The sequence below is a fragment of the Oncorhynchus kisutch genome, linkage group LG26 (genome assembly GCF_002021735.2).
Source record: "Oncorhynchus kisutch isolate 150728-3 linkage group LG26, Okis_V2, whole genome shotgun sequence".
NCBI lineage: Eukaryota > Metazoa > Chordata > Actinopteri > Salmoniformes > Salmonidae > Oncorhynchus > Oncorhynchus kisutch.
Genome location: NC_034199.2, coordinates 52,090,307 through 52,109,030, shown reverse-complemented (window position 1 = coordinate 52,109,030; position 18,724 = coordinate 52,090,307). Strand labels below are relative to the sequence as shown.

The following is an 18,724-nucleotide window of genomic DNA, read 5'->3' as shown; positions in this document are numbered from 1 at the left end:
CAGGGGGTACCGGTACAGAGTCAATGTGGAGGTGAAATACAGGGCTACCGGTACAGAGTAAATGTGGAGGTGAAATACAGGGGGTACCGGTACAGCGTAAATGTGGAGGTGAAATACAGGGGGTACCGGTACAGAGTAAATGTGGAGGTGAAATACAGGGGCTACCGGTACAGAGTAAATGTGGAGGTGAAATACAGGGGGTACCGGTACAGAGTAAATGTGGAGGTGAAATACAGGGGGTACCTGTACAGAGTAAATGTGGAGGTGAAATACAGGGGGTACCGGTACAGAGTAAATGTGGAGGCTATATACAGGGGATACCGGTACAGAGTCAATGTGGAGGCTATATACAGGGGGTACCTGTACAGAGTAAATGTGGAGGTGAAATACAGGGGGTACCGGTACAGAGTCAATGGTAATAGACAAAATGTAATATTTTAAAAGGTAATTCCAAGATTACAGTATTATTATCATGTTGAAGAAATCACTCTTCTCCTGTCCAGTCCAGTGACCTGCATCAGGCCATGTTCTCAGCCCTGCTGGGCCACAAGCCGCAATTTGTCCAGCTGCTCCTGGAGAACGGAGTGTGTCTGAGAGAGTTCCTGGGGGACCAGACCACTCTGTGTGACCTCTACACCCAGCTGCCCACTTCCTGCTTCTTCCTACGCCGCCTAGCCAAACGCATCCAGACCGAGAAGAGCCGACGTAGTCAGACCCTGAGTCCTCGGGGTGCTGCAGGGAGGACCATCTCTCTCAGTCACGTCTCGGATGAGATACGCCACCTACTGGGCAGTTTCACCCAGCCCCTCTACCCCCTGCCTGGCCTGCATTCCACCAGGTACCCAAAGGAGCCCAAGGAGGATGTCGCTGTCACAGTGAGTATCAAACTGTGTCAGACAGCATCGCCATGGTGACAGAAGCAGTGGATCTGGTGTGGGTCATAATATCGTGGCCAGTTGTTTAGATGTCTCGTGTAGCTGCCAGCTAGATATACCTTATAGAGACTATATGTCTATGGTTTCTGTAGCAGCTAGCTAGATATACCTTATAGAGACTATATGTCTATGGTTTCTGTAGCAGCTAGCTAGATATACCTTATAGAGACTATATGTCTGGTTTCTGTAGCAGCTTGCTAGATATACCTTATAGAGACTATATGTGACCCGTTTCAGAAAACTAGGCGTATGTCGCAAGTAATGACTTCACAAGAGAGCCATTTGAATGTTTTTTAAATTTATATTTGATCAAAATGCGTTTTTTGGCAGAAATGCCTTCTGGAAATGCCTTAATATCAAAGTTGTATGCCATCTGTAAATACGAATAAAATTGTTAAATTACGAGCCTTGTTGGTTAAGCCACAGAAAAAGACAACAACGTTCTCACTAGCCATGATTGGCTGAGATTATGAGTATGCTGGACATGCCGAGAGAAGTTCGGATTGATCTGCCATACAGAGGGCTTCTGTCTATTTGAGCTAGTCAGTCTGTATTGGTAATCCTGTCAAACGTGGCTTTAAAAAAAAATATTGTGTAGTGGAGCTGTATAAGTGTTGCTCTCCACTTTCTGGAGGAAAGTTTTTAAATCAGTGGAATTAGATTATGATAGCTAAAGACATGGAGGAAACACCTGTCTCTGGATTACATCTTCAAACTAAGGGCAACCATGGCATGGCATCCATGACAGGGAGACGCATCCATCATGCGCGATGATGTATAAAGGTAAGATAGTCTAGCGTTAGCTAGTTACATTTTCAGATATTACACGTTTATCATTTTGACAATGTTTCATTTCAAGCTAAAGTGTGCTGTTAGCCATCTAGCTGATGTTAGCTGGCTGGCTCCCTAGCTAACGTTGTGGATGATGTTATTATTCGTATCCCAGAACCGGTTGCTTTGCTAGTTAGAGCCTAATGTTAGCTAGCTAACATTGAACCTGGTTGTTTAGTTCTCAGCAGATTCATGTAAGATAGTAACGACATGATTTGGCACTATGTTAATTGTTGTTTAACTAGCTAACGTTAACTGGCTGGCTCATTAGCTATCGTTACGTGACGTGTGTGATCTTACACGTTGTTTGCCTAGCTAGGTTCATTGTTTACCTAGCTAGGTAGCTACACGTCTTAAGCTAAAGTGTACAACACCCGTTGAATATGGCCGGTGTCAGTAAACGTCGGCAAAAAAGAGTAATGAAATTGTTGCCAGCAGAGCTGGTTAGGCTGTTTTCCTGTTATCCAGAGGTAAACAAATCATCGGCCAGAGCGTCGAGTGTGCCCTTCGAGAGCGAAACAAGATGGGTGGGGCTAAAGCTTAAGGGGGTGTGAACAATGCTGAATGGGTATAGACAAAGAAGAGCTCTTCACTAGGTATCAAAACATTCAAAGGCCATTTTCTCAAAAGTGTGTTTACAAGTTGATCAACTTTCAAAGCAGAATTACTTTCCCATTGTTCATCAAACGCAGTGTGTGGTATACCATTTTGTAGCTCTGAGTCTCTACTTTTATCCAATGTAAAAAAACACAATTTCAAAGACCGAATCCAGCTGGTGAGTCACATGTCTCCGATTTCTGTAGCTGCCGGCTAGATATACTTTATAGAGACTATATGTGTCTGGTTTCTATATCTGTCCACCTAATCAAATCAAATCAAAATCAAATTAAATTGTATTGACCACATACACATATATAACAGATGTGATTGGTCCATACACATATTTAACAGATGTTATTGGTCCATACACATATATAGCAGATGTTATTGGTCACATACAAATATTTAACAGATGTTATCTGTCCATACACATATTTAACAGATGTTATTGGTCCATACACATATATAGCAGATGTTATTGGTCACATACACATATTTAACAGATGTTATTGGTCCATACACATATTTAACAGATGTTATTGGTCCATACACATATTTAACAGATGTGATTGGTCCATACACATATTTAACAGATATGATTGGTCCATACACATATTTAACAGATGTTATTGGTCCATATTTAACAGATGTTATTGGTCCATATTTAACAGATGTTATTGGTCCATATTTAACAGATGTTATTGGTCCATACACATATTTAACAGATATGATTGGTCCATACACATATTTAACAGATGTTATTGGTCACATACACATATTTAACAGATGTTATTGGTCCATACACATATTTAACAGATATGATTGGTCCATACACATATTTAACAGATGTTATTGGTGCATACACATATTTAACAGATGTTATTGGTCACATGCACATATTTAACAGATGTTATTGCGGGTGTAGCGTAAAGCTTGTGTTCCTAGCTCCAACAGTTCAGTAAAATAATCTGAAAAGTAAAAGAATGGAATTAAAAAATAGAGACCCTGTCGGAGACAGGAGTGATATATTTTTATGTACATACACACACTACTTTTCAAAAGTTTGGGGTCACTTACAAATGTCCTCGTTTTTGAAAGAAAAACATTTTTTTTTGTCCATTAAAATAACATCAAATTGATCAGAAATACAGTGTAGACATTGTTAATGTTGTAAATGACTATTGTAGCTGGAAACGGCAGATTTTTTATGGAATATCTAGAGGCCCATTAACAGCAACAATCACTCCACGTTGTGTTAGCTACTCCAAGGTTATCATTTTAAAAGGCTAATTGATGAACTCTGCCTAGAAGGCCTGCATCCTGGAGTCGCCTCTTCACTGTTGACATTGAGACTGGTGTTTTGCATGAGTAGGTATGGTTGAGAGTTTTTGAGCCACCAGTAGCGCAGGCGATGTTTTGATAAAACTTCTGTAGCATTTACTCAGATCTCCTTTGTTAAAGTCCCCAGCTACAATAAATACGTCCTCGGGATATACGGTTTCCAGTTTGCACAAAGCCCAGTGTAGTTCCTTGAGAGATGTCGTGGTATCGGCTAGAGGAGGAATATACACGGCTGTGACGTTGACTGAAGAGAATTCTTTTGGAAGGTGTTGCGATCAGCATTTGATGGTGAGGTATTCCAGGTCAGGTGAACTAAAGGACTTGAGTTCCTGTACATTACCACAACCACACCATGAGTAGTTAATCATAAAACATACATCTCCACTTATCTTTTTCCCGGAGAGTTCTTTCTTCCTGTCCGCGCGATGTATATAGAACCTAGCTGGATATATGGACGGGGACAGTATATCTGGAGAGAGCCATGATTCCGTGAAACAGAGTATGTTAACTAACTAACCTATCTAACTAACCTAACTAACCCAACTAACTAACCTAACTAACCAACCTAACTAACTAACCTAACTAACTAACTAACTAACTAACTAACTAACTAACTAACTAACTAACTAACCCACCTATCTGTTCTGTGCTAGCTGTCTACTGACCCACCTATCTGTGCTGTGCTGTCTACTGACCCACCTATTTGTTCTGTGCTGTCTACTGACCCACCTATCTGTTCTGTGCTGTCTACTGACCCACCTATCTGTTCTGTGCTAGTTGTCTACTGGCCAACCTATCTGTTCTGTGCTGTGCTGTCTACTGACCAACCTATCTGTGCTGTGCTGTCTACTGACCAACCTATCTGTTCTGTGCTGTCTACTGACCCACCTATCTGTTCTGTGCTGTCTACTGACCCACCTATCTGTGCTGTGCTATCTACTGACCCACCTATCTGTGCTGTGCTGTCTACTGACCCACCTATCTGTTCTCTGCTGTCTACTGACCAACCTATCTGTTCTGTGCTGTCTACTGACCCGCCTATCTGTTCTGTGCTGCTTACTGACCCACCTATATGTTCTGTGCTGCTTACTGACCCACCTATCTGTTCTGTGCTAGTTGTCTACTGACCCATCTATCTGTGCTGTGCTGTCTACTGACCCACCTATCTGTTCTGTGCTGTCTACTGACCCACCTATCTGTTCTGTGCTAGTTGTCTACTGACCCACCTATCTGTTCTGTGCTAGCTGTCTACTGACCCACCTAACTGTTCTGTGCTGTCTACTGACCCACCTATCTGTTCTGTGCAGTCTACTGACCCACCTATCTGTTCTGTGCTAGCTGCCACCTAAAGAGCAGCTGGAGCTCCAGGCCTCGCCAGACCCAGACAGAGGACCAGGCAGAGATTCAGAAAGGGGAGAGGAGACTTTCAGAGACCCAGGCGGAGACCTTTTCCTCTGGGCCATCCTGCAGAACCAGAAAGAGCTGGCTGAGATCGCCTGGGAGCAGGTAGAGTAGGTTAGGAACCAGTGCAGGGCATTCTAAATATGGAACTGACTGTCTAGTGTAGTTATCCAGTTATATAGTTATCTAGTTATCCAGTTATCTAGTTATCTAGTTATTCAGTTATCTAGTTATCTAGTTATCCAGTTATCTAGTTATCCAGTTATCTAGTTGTCCAGTTATCCAGTTATCTAGTTATCCAGTTATCTAGTTGTCCAGTTATCCAGTTATCTAGTTATCCAGTTATCTAGTTATCCAGTTATCTAGTTATCTAGTTATCCAGTTATCCAGTTGTCCCAAAGTATTTATTCTGCAGTTAAAGCAAAATGCTGGAAACAGACTAAATAAGAATATATGATTAGAGAAAAAATATTATTACTCTTAACATGTTTGTTCGTTTTCTGCAGTCCCGGGACTGTACGTCAGCAGCTCTGGCCGCTAGTAAGATCCTGAAGAAGCTGGCTGAGGAAGGAGCGGAAGAGGAGGATGAGGCGGAGGAGATGAGAGAACTGGCCAAACACTATGAGACACACGCCATCGGTACAGTAGCCGACACAATAATATATACTGTCCTTATTAACCATCGCTACAGTAGCCGACACACTAAGACATACTGTCCATATTAACATTTGCCCCAGTCTGAGGTCCTGAGCGCTCTGGAGCAAGTTTTCATCATGGATATCTCTGTACTTCGCTACGTTCATCTTTCCCTTGATCCTGCTAGTCTCCCAGTCCCTGATGCTGAAAAAATCCCCACAGCATGATGCTGCCACCATCATGCTTCGCTTCACCGTAGGGATGGTGCCTGGTTTCCTCCGGATGTGGCATTCAAGCCAAAGAATTCAATCTTGGTTTCATCAGATCAGAGAATCTTGTTTCTCATGGTCTGTCATGTGCCTTCTACTGAGGAGTGGCTTCCGTTTGGCCCCTCTACCATGAATGCCTGATTGTCGGAGTGCTGCAGAGATGGTTTTTCTTCTGGAATGTTCTCCCATCTCCACAGATGAACTCTGGAGCTCTGACAGAGTGACCAACAGGTTCTTGGTCACCCCCCTGACTAAGGCCATTCTCCCCTGATTGCTCAGTTTGGCCGAGTGACCAGCTCTAGGAAGAGTCTTGGTGGTTTGGAACTTCATCCATTTAAGAATGATGGAGGCAACTGTGTTCTTGGGTCCTTCAATGCTGCATGTTTTTTTTTGGTACCCTTCCCCAGATCTGTGCCTCGACACAATCCTGTCTCTAAGTTCTACGGACAATTTCTTCGACCTCATGGCTTGGTTTTTGCTCTGACATGCACTGTCAACTGTGGGACCTTACATAGACAGGTGTGTGCCTTTCTAAATCATGTCCAATCAATTGAATTACCACAAGTGGACTCCAATCAAGTTGTAGAAACATCTCACAGATGATCAATGGAAAGAGGATGCACCTGAGCTCAATTTTGAGTCTCATAGCAAAGGGTCTAAATACTTATGTAAATAATATTTAATGTTTTAAAAATGTGCAACATTTTGAAAAACCTGTTTTCGCTTTGTCATTATGGAGTATTGTGAGTAGATTTTTAGGATAATTTTTGATTGAATCAATTTTAGAATAAGGCTGTAATGTAACAAAATGTGGAAAAAGTCAAGGGGTCTGAATAGTTTCTGAATTAACTGTATGAGCCCTTAACCAACAATGCAGTTTTTTTAAATAAGAAACATTTGCAAAATAAACTAAAGGAAAAATAGTAACACAATAAAATAACAATAACAAGTAGTCAGTGCAAAGAATAAATCTGAACAAAATAAGGGGGCCAATGCAAGTAGCCATTCCATAACTGTTCAGCAGTCTTATGGCTTGGGGGTAGAAGCTGTTATTAATTAAGGAGCCTTTTGGTCTTGGCGTTCCGGTATTGCTTTCCGTGCGATAGCATAATGAACAGTCTATGACTTGGGTGGCTGGAGTCTTTGACAATTTTGACACCGCCTGGTATAGAGGTCCTGGATGGCAGGAAGCCCCAGTGATGTACACACTACCCTCCTGTAGCTACTTACGGTGATCTGTTTCACCTGTCCTTGTGCTTGTCTCCACCCCCTCCAGGTGTCGCCCATCTTCCCCACTTATCCTCTGGGTATTTATGTGTTTTCTGTCTGTCTGTGCCAATTCGTCTTGCTTGTTCAAGTCAACCAGTGTTTTCTCAGCTCCTGTTTTCCCCGAGTCTCTCTTTTTCTTGTCCTCCTGGTTTTGACCCTTGCCTGTCCTGACTCTGAGCCCGCCTGCCTGACCACTCTGCTCCTGACCCTGCCGTCCTGTACCTTTGCCGGACTCTGGATTATCGACCCCTGCCTGTCTTGACCTGTCGTTTGCATGCCCTTGTTGTTGCAATAAACATTGTTACTTCAACACAGTCTGCACTTGGGTCTCACCTGAAACCTGATAGTACGAACTGGCCATGACTGACACAGCAGACTTGGACCAGCTCCGCATTGCCATCTCTTCCTAAGGAGCCATCAATAATAGACACAAGGAGTTGCTTCGCTGTTAATGGAAGGGTTCAGGCCGAACGTCATGACCTTACATCGGAAACATTGCGGAACCAATTCCATGGGTTGCCTACCAGGCAGCCTCCCAGCCTCTCAGTAACCCGGCTGGTAGCAACGCCGTCATCCCGGTTTCCCGGGACCCTCTTTTTTTTTTTTTTACTAGGCAAGTCAGTTAAGAACAAATTCTTATTTTCAATGACGGCCTAGGAACAGTGGGTTAACTGCCTGTTCAGGGGCATAACGACAGATTTTGTACCTTGTCAGCTCGAGGATTTGAACTTGCAACATTTCGGTTACTAGTCCAATGCTCTAACCACTAGGCTACCCTGCCGCCTCTTACTTCCCCCGGAGCACTACGATGGAGATTCCAAAACCTGCTGGGCCTTTCTCTCCCAGTGCCCACTTGGTTTCAAGCTGCAGCCTTCTTCATTCCCCTTGGACTGCTCGAAGATAGTGTACATTATTACGCTGATGTCCGGGAGGGCACTCGCCTGGTGGTGTGGGAGCAACAATCCGCCGTCTGCCTCTGTCTGGAGGTATTCGTGGCGGAGGTGAGTTAAGTTTGAGACTCCAGTGTCCGGGAGAGAGGCTGCCCGGAAGTTACTCCAGCTTCGGCAGGACTCCCTCAGGCAGACTATGCGGTGGAGTTCCGCACGGTAGCAGAGGAGGAACATGGAACCTGTTCGACCCAGAAGCGTTGTTTTGATTATCGGATGAGGTAAAGGATGAGCTGGCAGCCCGAGAACTACCGACAGATCTCAACTCACTCATCGCTTTAACCATCCAGATCGATGGCCGGCTACGGGAACGTAGGAGAAGAGATCAGATTGCGGTTCCAATCCCTCAATCACGGATCCCACCTGGCATCTGATGAAGTCCTTGTGGTCTACGTCCCCAAGATGATCCGACCTTACCCGAGTCCCTCCAAGAGACTCCGGAGACTGCCGATTTCCCTCTTCCCGAGCCGATGCAGCTCGACAGGGCTAGGCTGTCTTCAGCCGAACACATAAGCAGACTTGAGACCCAGAGTTGTCTGTATTGCGCTACTGTTGGTCATTATGTGTCTACCTGTCCCTTCAAGAGACCCAGCTCTTTCGTTGGAGTGAGTACTCTGGTGGGTCTTAAAAAAAAAATCATCCCCCTTGCTCGCTGCCCTCTCCGTGCCAACCTGTGGTGGGACGACCAGTCCAAGTCTCTCCAGATACTCATTGACTCAGGGGCCGACGCGAGTCTCATGGACGTTACCCTGGCGTCCGAGCTGGGAATCCACACTCAACCCCTCTCCATTCCCATGGGTCTTTAGAGCACTGGACAGGGGCTCTATAGGCTTAGTCAACCACCAGACCACCCCCGTCGGGGAACCACAGCGAGACGATCCAATTCAAATTCAAATGTATTTAGTTATATAGCCCTTCTTACATCAGCGATTATTCAAAGTGCTGTACAGAAACCCAGCCTAAAACCTAAAACAGCAAGCAATGCAGGTGTAGAAGCACGGTGGCTAGGAAAAACTCCCTAGAAAGGCCAAAACCTAGGATGAAACCTAGAGAGGAACCAGGCAATGAGGGGTGGCCAGTTCTCTTCTGGCTGTGCCGGGTGGAGATTATAACAGAACATGGTCAAGATGTTCAAATGTTCATAAATGACCTGCATGGTCAAATAATAGTAATCACAGTGAACAGGTCAGGGTTCCATAGCCGCAGGCAGAACAGTTGAAACTGGAGCAGCAGCACGGCCAGGTGGACAAGGAGTCATCATGCCAGGTAGTCCTGAGGCATGATCCTAGGGCTCAGTTCCTCCGATAGAGAGAAAGAGAATTAGAGAGAGCATACTTAAATTCACACAGGATACCGAATAAGACAGAATAAATACTCCAGATATAACAGACTGACCCTAGCCCCCCGAAACATAAACTACTGCAGCATAAATACAAGAGGCTAAGACAAGAGGGTTCAGAAGACACTGTGGCCCCATTCGATGATACGCCCGTACAAGGCCAAACAGGCTGGATATAACCACGGCACATCCAAGACAGAAAGACCACGTCAGTGACTCAACCCACTCAAGTGATGCACCCCTCCTCGGCACGGCATAGAAGAGCACCAGTAAGCCAGTGACTCAGCCCCTGTAATAGGGTTAGAGGCAGAGAATCCCAGTGGAGAGAGGGGAACCGGCCAGGCAGAGACAGCAAGGGTGTTTTCTTTGCTCCAGTACCTTTCCGTTCACCTTCACACTCCTGGGCCAGACTACACTCAATCATAGGACCTACTGAAGAGATGAATCTTCAATAAAGACTTAAAGGTTGAGACCGAGTCTGCTTCTCTCACATGGGTAGGCAGACCATTCCATAAAAATGGAGCTCTATAGGAGAAAGCCCTGCCTTGACCTGTCGTTTGCCTTCCTCTGTTGTTGCAATAAACATTGTTACTTCAAAACAGTCTGCACTTCAAAACAGTCTGCACTTGGGTCTTACCTGAAACCTGCTAATAATGAAGCTGGTCGACCGTCTGTAGTGTGTGTTGTGGTATTGGGATTGGAACATAGCTTAACCTCCCAGAGGAATCCTGGTTCTTATATAGCATTAAAAATGTTTGGTCATGGCTGGTTCCACCCCTCCCATGCAGATCAGGGGGCATCACAAGTCACTTTGGGTTCATCTCTTGGTTATCTGCACCTAGTGTTGTTTTAACCCCCAACCCGGCCAGGATGATTAGGAACAATGAGAGTTTTGTTCTACTCCTCCACGCTCTCTCTATCTCAGTTAGACCCACCACATGTTTTCTATGGAAGGCAGTCTTTAGGCTTTATCACCAAGTAAACTGTCAGTTCAAACCCCAGAGGCCCAACTCAGTCCCGTAGACACAGATGAGAGAGTACTCATCATACCTATTCTATGCATAAACAGTTTTAAACAATGTTGTAATTTTTCTATCACAATCCCCCATTTTGAGACTTCTCTCAACTTAAAAGAAAATTACAAGCTTTAATAAGACATTAAAATATTGTTAAGAAATTCTCAGCACTCTAAGTCAGAGTACATTTTTCATCAGTACGAAACAAATCATGTTGAAACTGAGCATACTCCCATTGATTAGCATGGTGGACACAGCCATTTCCATCCCTATAGCACCATCTGTCTAAACTAATATTAGCATATCTTGTTGGATAAATCCAGGTAGTGACTCCAGGTTTAATAAGATTTATTCCGTTTAGTGCCTAATGAACATGACCCAGGACAAGCATCATGATCTCACTATTTATAAGGCAATGCCCATGGACTCTATGTTCCATTAGCATAAACTTGCTACAGTTCCTGAGTATTATCATTATCATCAAGAATTGCAATTTGGATATAGGTCAGTTTCACTCTCAGGATCAGAGTTCGCCCTCTTCATTCACCTGGACATGCTGAGAAAAGTGTCAATGTCTTTGGTACATAAATTCTTTACCCATGTCACCATTAGCATTACAACAATCCATAATACATACATAATACATACATAATACATAATACTTATAATACTTCCGGCGCCGACAGAGATGGCCGCCTCGCTTCGCGTTCCTAGGAAACCATGCAGTTTTTTGTTTTTTTTACGTGTTATTTCTTACACTAGTACCCCAGGTCATCTTAGGTTTCATTACATACAGTCGAGAAGAACTACTGAATATAAGATCAGCGTCAACTCACCATCAGTACGACCAAGAATATGTTTTTCGCGATGCGGATCCTGTGTTCTGCCTTACAACCAGTGCCACGGGATGGTTCCCATGCAGCGACCCAAAAAAACGACTCAGAAAAAGAGGGAAACGAAGCGGTCTTCTGGTCAGACTCCGGAGACGGGCACATCGTGCACCACTCCCTAGCATTCTTCTTGCCAATGTCCAGTCTCTTGACAACAAGGTTGATGAAATCCGAGCAAGGGTAGCATTCCAGAGGGACATCAGAGACTGTAACGTTCTCTGCTTCACAGAAACATGGCTAACTGGAGAGACGCAATCCGAAGCGGTGCAGCCAGCGGGTTTCTCCACGCATCGTGCCGACAGAAACGAACATCTTTCTGGTAAGAAGAGGGGCGGGGGCGTATGCCTTATGGCCAACGTGACATGGTGTGATGAAAGAAACATACAGGAACTCAAATCCTTCTGTTCACCTGATTTAGAATTCCTCACAATCAAATGTAGACCGCATTATCTACCAAGAGAATTCTCTTCGATTATAATCACAGCCGTATATATCCCCCCCCAAGCAGACACATCGATGGCTCTGAACGAACTTTATTTAACTCTCTGCAAACTGGAAACGATTTATCCGGAGGCTGCATTCATTGTAGCTGGGGATTTTAACAAGGCTAATCTGAAAACAAGACTCCCTAAATTTTATCAGCATATCGATTGCGCAACCAGGGGTGGAAAGACCCTGGATCATTGTTACTCTAACTTCCGCGACGCATATAAGGCCCTGCCCCGCCCCCCTTTCGGAAAAGCTGACCACGACTCCATTTTGTTGATCCCTGCCTACAGACAGAAACTAAAACAAGAAGCTCCCACGCTGAGGTCTGTCCAACGCTGGTCCAACCAAGCTGACTCCACACTCCAAGACTGCTTCCATCACGCGGACTGGGAGATGTTTCATATTGCGTCAGCCAACAACATTGACGAATACGCTGATTCGGTGTGCGAGTTCATTAGAACGTGCGTTGAAGATGTCGTTCCCATAGCAACGATTAAAACATTCCCCAACCAGAAACCGTGGATTGATGGCAGCATTCGTGTGGAACTGAAGGCGCGAACCACTGCTTTTAATCAGGGCAAGGTGTCTGGTAACATGACTGAATACAAACAGTGCAGCTATTCCCTCCGCAAGGCTATCAAACAAGCTATGCGCCAGTACAGAGACAAAGTAGAATCTCAATTCAACGGCTCAGACACAAGAGGCATGTGGCAGGGTCTACAGTCAATCACGGACTACAGGAAGAAACCCAGCCCAGTCACGGACCAGGATGTCTTGCTCCCAGGCAGACTAAACAACTTTTTTGCCCACTTTGAGGACAATACAGTGCCACTGACACGGCCTGCAACGAAAACATGCGGTCTCTCCTTCACTGCAGCCGAAGTGAGTAAGACATTTAAACGTGTTAACCCTCGCAAGGCTGCAGGCCCAGACGGCATCCCCAGCCGCGCCCTCAGAGCATGCGCAGACCAGCTGGCCGGTGTGTTTACGGACATATTCAACCAATCCCTATACCAGTCTGCTGTTCCCACATGCTTCAAGAGGGCCACCATTGTTCCTGTTCCCAAGAAAGCTAAGGTAACTGAGCTAAACGACTACCGCCCCGTAGCACTCACATCCGTCATCATGAAGTGCTTTGAGAGACTAGTCAAGGACCATATCACCTCCACCCTACCCGACACCCTTGACCCACTCCAATTTGCTTACCGCCCAAATAGGTCCACAGACGATGCAATCTCAACCACACTGCACACTGCCCTAACCCATCTGGACAAGAGGAATACCTATGTGAGAATGCTGTTCATCGACTACAGCTCGGCATTCAACACCATAGTACCCTCCAAGCTCGTCATCAAGCTCGAGACCCTGGGTCTCGACCCCGCCCTGTGCAACTGGGTACTGGACTTCCTGACGGGCCGCCCCCAGGTGGTGAGGGTAGGCAACAACATCTCCTCCCCGCTGATCCTCAACACTGGGGCCCCACAAGGGTGCGTTCTGAGCCCTCTCCTGTACTCCCTGTTCACCCACGACTGCGTGGCCACGCACGCCTCCAACTCAATCATCAAGTTTGCGGACGACACAACAGTGGTAGGCTTGATTACCAACAACGACGAGACGGCCTACAGGGAGGAGGTGAGGGCCCTCGGAGTGTGGTGTCAGGAAAATAACCTCACACTCAACGTCAACAAAACTAAGGAGATGATTGTGGACTTCAGGAAACAGCAGAGGGAACACCCCCCCATCCACATCGATGGAACAGTAGTGGAGAGGGTAGCAAGTTTTAAGTTCCTCGGCATACACATCACAGACAAACTGAATTGGTCCACTCACACAGACAGCATCGTGAGGAAGGCGCAGCAGCGCCTCTTCAACCTCAGGAGGCTGAAGAAATTCGGCTTGTCACCAAAAGCACTCACAAACTTCTACAGATGCACAATCGAGAGCATCCTGGCGGGCTGTATCACCGCCTGGTATGGCAACTGCACCGCCCTCAACCGTAAGGCTCTCCAGAGGGTAGTGAGGTCTGCACAACGCATCACCGGGGGTAAACTACCTGCCCTCCAGGACACCTACACCACCCGATGCTACAGGAAGGCCATAAAGATCATCAAGGACATCAACCACCCGAGCCACTGCCTGTTCACCCCGCTGTCATCCAGAAGGCGAGGTCAGTACAGGTGCATCAAAGCTGGGACCGAGAGACTGAAAAACAGCTTCTATCTCAAGGCCATCAGACTGTTAAACAGCCACCACTAACATTGAATGGCTACTGCCAACACACTGACAATGACACTGACTCTACTCCAGCCACTTTAATCATGGGAATTGATGGGAAATGATGTAAATATATCACTAGCCACTTTAAACAATGCTACCTTATATAATGTTACTTACCCTACATTATTCATCTCATATGCATACGTAGATACTGTACTCTATATCATCGACTGCATCCTTATGTAATACATGTATCACTAGCCACTTTAACTATGCCACTTGGTTTACATACTCATCTCATATGTATATACTGTACTCGATATCATCTACTGTATCTTGCCTATGCTGCTCTGTACCATCACTCATTCATATATCCTTATGTACATATGCTTTATCCCCTTACACTGTGTATAAGACAGTAGTTTTTTTTTGAATTGTTAGATTACTTGTTCGTTATTACTGCATTGTCGGAACTAGAAGCACAAGCATTTCGCTACACTCGCATTAACATCTGCTAACCAAGTGTATGTGACAAATACATTTGATTTGATTTGATTTTGATTTGAATTGTTCCACTCATGTAGTTATTAAGGTAATTCCTTAAGGTAAACTCTGAAGGGTTTTATGCAACTGGGCCCTGCACCTAAATATAAATTGTACCGACACCAAAAATGAGTACTGACATCTATTTCAGTCCAAGTCAAGCACTGGAAATTAATGAGCAGACTTAGTTATTTTACAAATTATTCTCCCATCTGTCAATCCTGTTATCTTGTGGTGAGACTGAGTGACCAAGTCCTGTCTCTCTTAGGTGTGTTCCGTGAGTGGTCTTGTCCTGTCTGTCAGGTGTGTTCAGTGTATGTCCTGTGTGCGTGTGTGTTGTCTCAGGTGTGTTCAATGAGTGCCACTGCTGTGATGAGGAGCGTGCCCAGAGGCTGCTAATCCGGATCTCTTCATCCTGGGGTCAAACCACTTGTCTGAGGCTGGCTCTGGAGGCTGATGACAAGAGCTTTGTTGCTCACTCTGGGGTTCAGGTAGGTCAAAGGTCATTGTGGGGTTCAGGTAACTCCAGTTATATTATCACTAGCCTTTTGAATTGTATTTAATTAATCACACTTCTCGCAAATATTTTCCTTACACTTCCTTTGGTCTTGTGAGATCTAGTGGAGTAGTAGTGGATTAAACGGTTTCTAAAGCAGGTGTTCCCTTATGTGTGTTGTGTAGCACTGTTTCTGTGATTGGTCCTGAGTCGTCTGTTCTGTCTCCTCCAGGCTCTCCTGATCCAGAACTGGTCCTGAGTCGTCTGTTCTGTCTCCCCCAGGCTCTCCTGATCCAGAACTCGTCCCGAGTTGTCTATGCTGTCTCCCCCAGGCTCTCCTGATCCAGAACTGGTTCTGAGTCATCTGTTCTGTCTCCCCCAGGCTCTCCTGATCCAGAACTGGTCCTGAGTCGTCTGTTCTGCCTCCCCCAAAACCTCAGGCTCTCCTGATCCAGAACTGATCCATAATCAGGCTCTCCTGATCCAGAACTGGTCCCGAGTCATCTGTTCTGTCTCCCCCAGGAACTCCTGACCCAGATCTGATCCTGAGTCTTCTGTTCTGTTTCCCCCAGGCTCTCCTGACCCAGATCTGGTGTGGGGAGCTGGCGGCTGACAATCCTCTGTGGAGGGTGCTGCTATGTATGCTGTTCTTCCCTCTCATTTACACTGGCTTCCTGGGATTCAGGTAACTAATCTCTGATCCCTAACCTTGCCCCTAAGCCCTAACCTCTATCACTGGCCCCTAACCGTGGCCCCTAACCCTGTCCCCTAACCCAGGCCCCTAACCCCTAACCCTGTCCCCTAACCCTTCTGTGAAGGGTGCTACTCTGTGCTGTTCTTCCTGCTCATCTACACTGGCTTCCTGGGATTCAGGTAACTAACCTCTGTCCACTAACCCCTCTGTGGAGGGTGCTACTCTGTGCTGTTCTTCCTGCTCATCTACACTGGCTTCCTGGGATTCAGGTAGGTACTGCTGGCCACAGCTCTGTAACAATGTAGTGGTTTACCAGAGATAGGAGGACAGAGTCTGGGTGAGGAGAGAGAATGTCGTAAAACCTCAGGCACACCACATGGCTGCAGCAACACCAATGGTAGAAGACTGAACTGCCATCTTGCTCACTCAGGGAAGTGAATCTAACTGGATGTATAAATGACTAAACGCTGAACATGTTCTGGGTCTGGATGAGTAAAATCCTCTCTAATCCCCCAGGCGTGATGAGTCCATCCAGAGAGAGGCAGAGAGGAGTGCTGAGCTGCTCACCATGGAGTCATTAACAGGAAGCCAGGCCTGCACCAGGAGGAAGTATCCTGTACAGTGAGTCTGATTATACACTGAGAGTCTGTCCCAGATGGCCCCCTCTTCCCTATAAAAGTAGACTGGGGGTCTTAACAAGATGGCCCCCTATTCCCTATTAAAGTAGTGCACTAGAAGGACAAAGGGTGACATTGACATTTCTGTTGCATATTGAGTTACATTCTGCAGCTATAAACACTTACCTGACACCTCACCCCTGACCTCTCCCTCCTGACCTCTCACCTTTGCCGTCTACCCCCTCAGTGACCTCCCTGCCAGGAACCCTCTGGGTCTGAAGCCGTTGACAGTCTCCACCCGGCTGGTCAGCCTCTTCACCTCTCCTCAGGTAAACCCTTACCCAACCCCTCACCACTAACCTCTGTTCATCTCTCTCCAGGTGAAGTTCAACTGTTGCTGTTAACCCTTACCTGACCCCTGACCTCTGTTGACTTCTCCCCATACAGGTGAAGTTCTACTGTTGTTGTTAAACCTTACCTGGCCCCTGACCTCTGTTGACCTCTCCCCATACAGGTGAAGTTCTACTGGAACATCTTGTCCTACTTCAGCTTCCTGCTGCTGTTTTCTGTGGTGCTGATGATCGACTTCCAGACCACGCCCTCCTGGAGGGAGGGGCTTCTCTATGTCTGGCTCATCTCATTGGTCTGTGAGGAGGTCCGACAGGTGAGACACATTGTCCTGTGCACGCACACACACACACACATCCTAGTCTAAATAAATTGGCCAAACGAGTATGACGTTAGAAGATGGATGTGTCTACAGTATTAACTATGTGTTGTTTGTGCCCTCAGCTGTTCCATGACCCAGATGGGTTTGGGTTCCGTAAGAAGGCTGATATGTACATTAATGACATGTGGAACATTCTAGACTTTCTGTCCATACTGCTCTTCATCATCGGCCTGGCATTCAGGTGAGCTGTCTCCTCTTCCTCATGTTCTTCTTCCTCTAACGCTCGCTAGCGTTAAAGATGAACTCCACTGTAGGGAATGGTAGCTAACATTTAAGATGGACCCCGCTGTAGGGAACACTGGCTCGCGTTACATATGGACTCCACTGTAGGAAACGCTAGCTAGCGTTAAAGGAGAACTCCGCTGTGGGGAACGCTAGTTAGACTCCACTGTAGGGAATGGTAGCTAGCATTAAAGATGGACTCCGCTGTAGGGAACGCTGGCTAGCGTTAAAGTTGGACTCCATTGTAGGAAACTGTAGCTAGCGTTAAAGATGGACTCCGCTGTAGGGAACGCTAGCTAGCGTTAAAGATAGACTCCGCTGTATCAAATCAAATCAAATTTATTTATATAGCCCTTCGTACATCAGCTGATGTAGGAAACTGTAGGAAACGCTAGCTAGCGTTAAAGATGGACTCCGCTGTGGGGAAACAGCTCCATGTGCAGTAGCAATGTAATACAGCAAATGGCAGTGGCAGTTTCACCATTAATGATTCCAGCGTTAATGTCTATCAAGAGATGATCTCATACTACTGATCTACTGTATATTTCACTTGCAGACTGACCACCAGGTTGTTCTATGCAGGGAAGGTCATCCTGTGTATCGACTTCATCATCTTCTGTCTTCGTCTCATGGCCATATTCATCATCAGTAAAACTCTGGGCCCCAAGATCATCATCGTCAGGAGAATGGTGAGAGGATGGATTGATACACATTAACTTCATGTTATTGTGTTCTCTTCTTACAGACAGAGAGTTTACATCCTACATTTTATACAGACTAAAATGATGAGTCCTAAAATATACCCCTGTTATAAAATATAATACTGAATGGTAGATTGCAACCAAGGGTTTTAGGTTGTGCAGAATGTAAACAATCCAAAATCCAATACAGGGAGAAGCATGGTTTGAACAATCTTTCTCCTATATTTAATACTAACACGGAACCCAAACCGGCTGCGCGGTTTGAACAATCTTTCTCCTATATTTCATACTAACACGGAACCAAACCGGCTGCACGCGTGCGCCATCGTGCATACAATTATTTTGTCCCCCTACACCAAACACGACCACGACACGCAGGTTAAAATATCTGAACCAATTACATTAAATTTGGGGACAGGTCTAAAAGCATTAAACATTTATGGCAATTTAGCTAGCTAGCTTGCACTTGCTAGCTAATTTGTCCTATTTAGCTAGCTTGCTGTTGCAAGCTAATTTGTTGTTGTTATTTTGCCTGAAATAC

At 45.6% G+C, this 18,724-nt stretch overlaps 1 protein-coding gene across 1 annotated transcript in view; it reads left to right on the top strand.

The window, feature by feature from the left end:
* The window catches only part of trpm2 (transient receptor potential cation channel, subfamily M, member 2), a 101,963-nt gene that overhangs the window by 58,147 nt on the left and 25,092 nt on the right, over positions 1–18,724 (top strand). The window contains exons 10-19 of the mRNA XM_031806118.1: positions 504–875; positions 5,046–5,213; positions 5,615–5,747; positions 15,069–15,214; positions 15,792–15,904; positions 16,430–16,534; positions 16,778–16,859; positions 17,045–17,194; positions 17,323–17,441; positions 18,039–18,171. Coding sequence (XP_031661978.1) covers positions 504–875; positions 5,046–5,213; positions 5,615–5,747; positions 15,069–15,214; positions 15,792–15,904; positions 16,430–16,534; positions 16,778–16,859; positions 17,045–17,194; positions 17,323–17,441; positions 18,039–18,171 — 1,521 coding nt within the window. The remainder of the gene's footprint in view (positions 1–503; positions 876–5,045; positions 5,214–5,614; positions 5,748–15,068; positions 15,215–15,791; positions 15,905–16,429; positions 16,535–16,777; positions 16,860–17,044; positions 17,195–17,322; positions 17,442–18,038; positions 18,172–18,724) is intronic.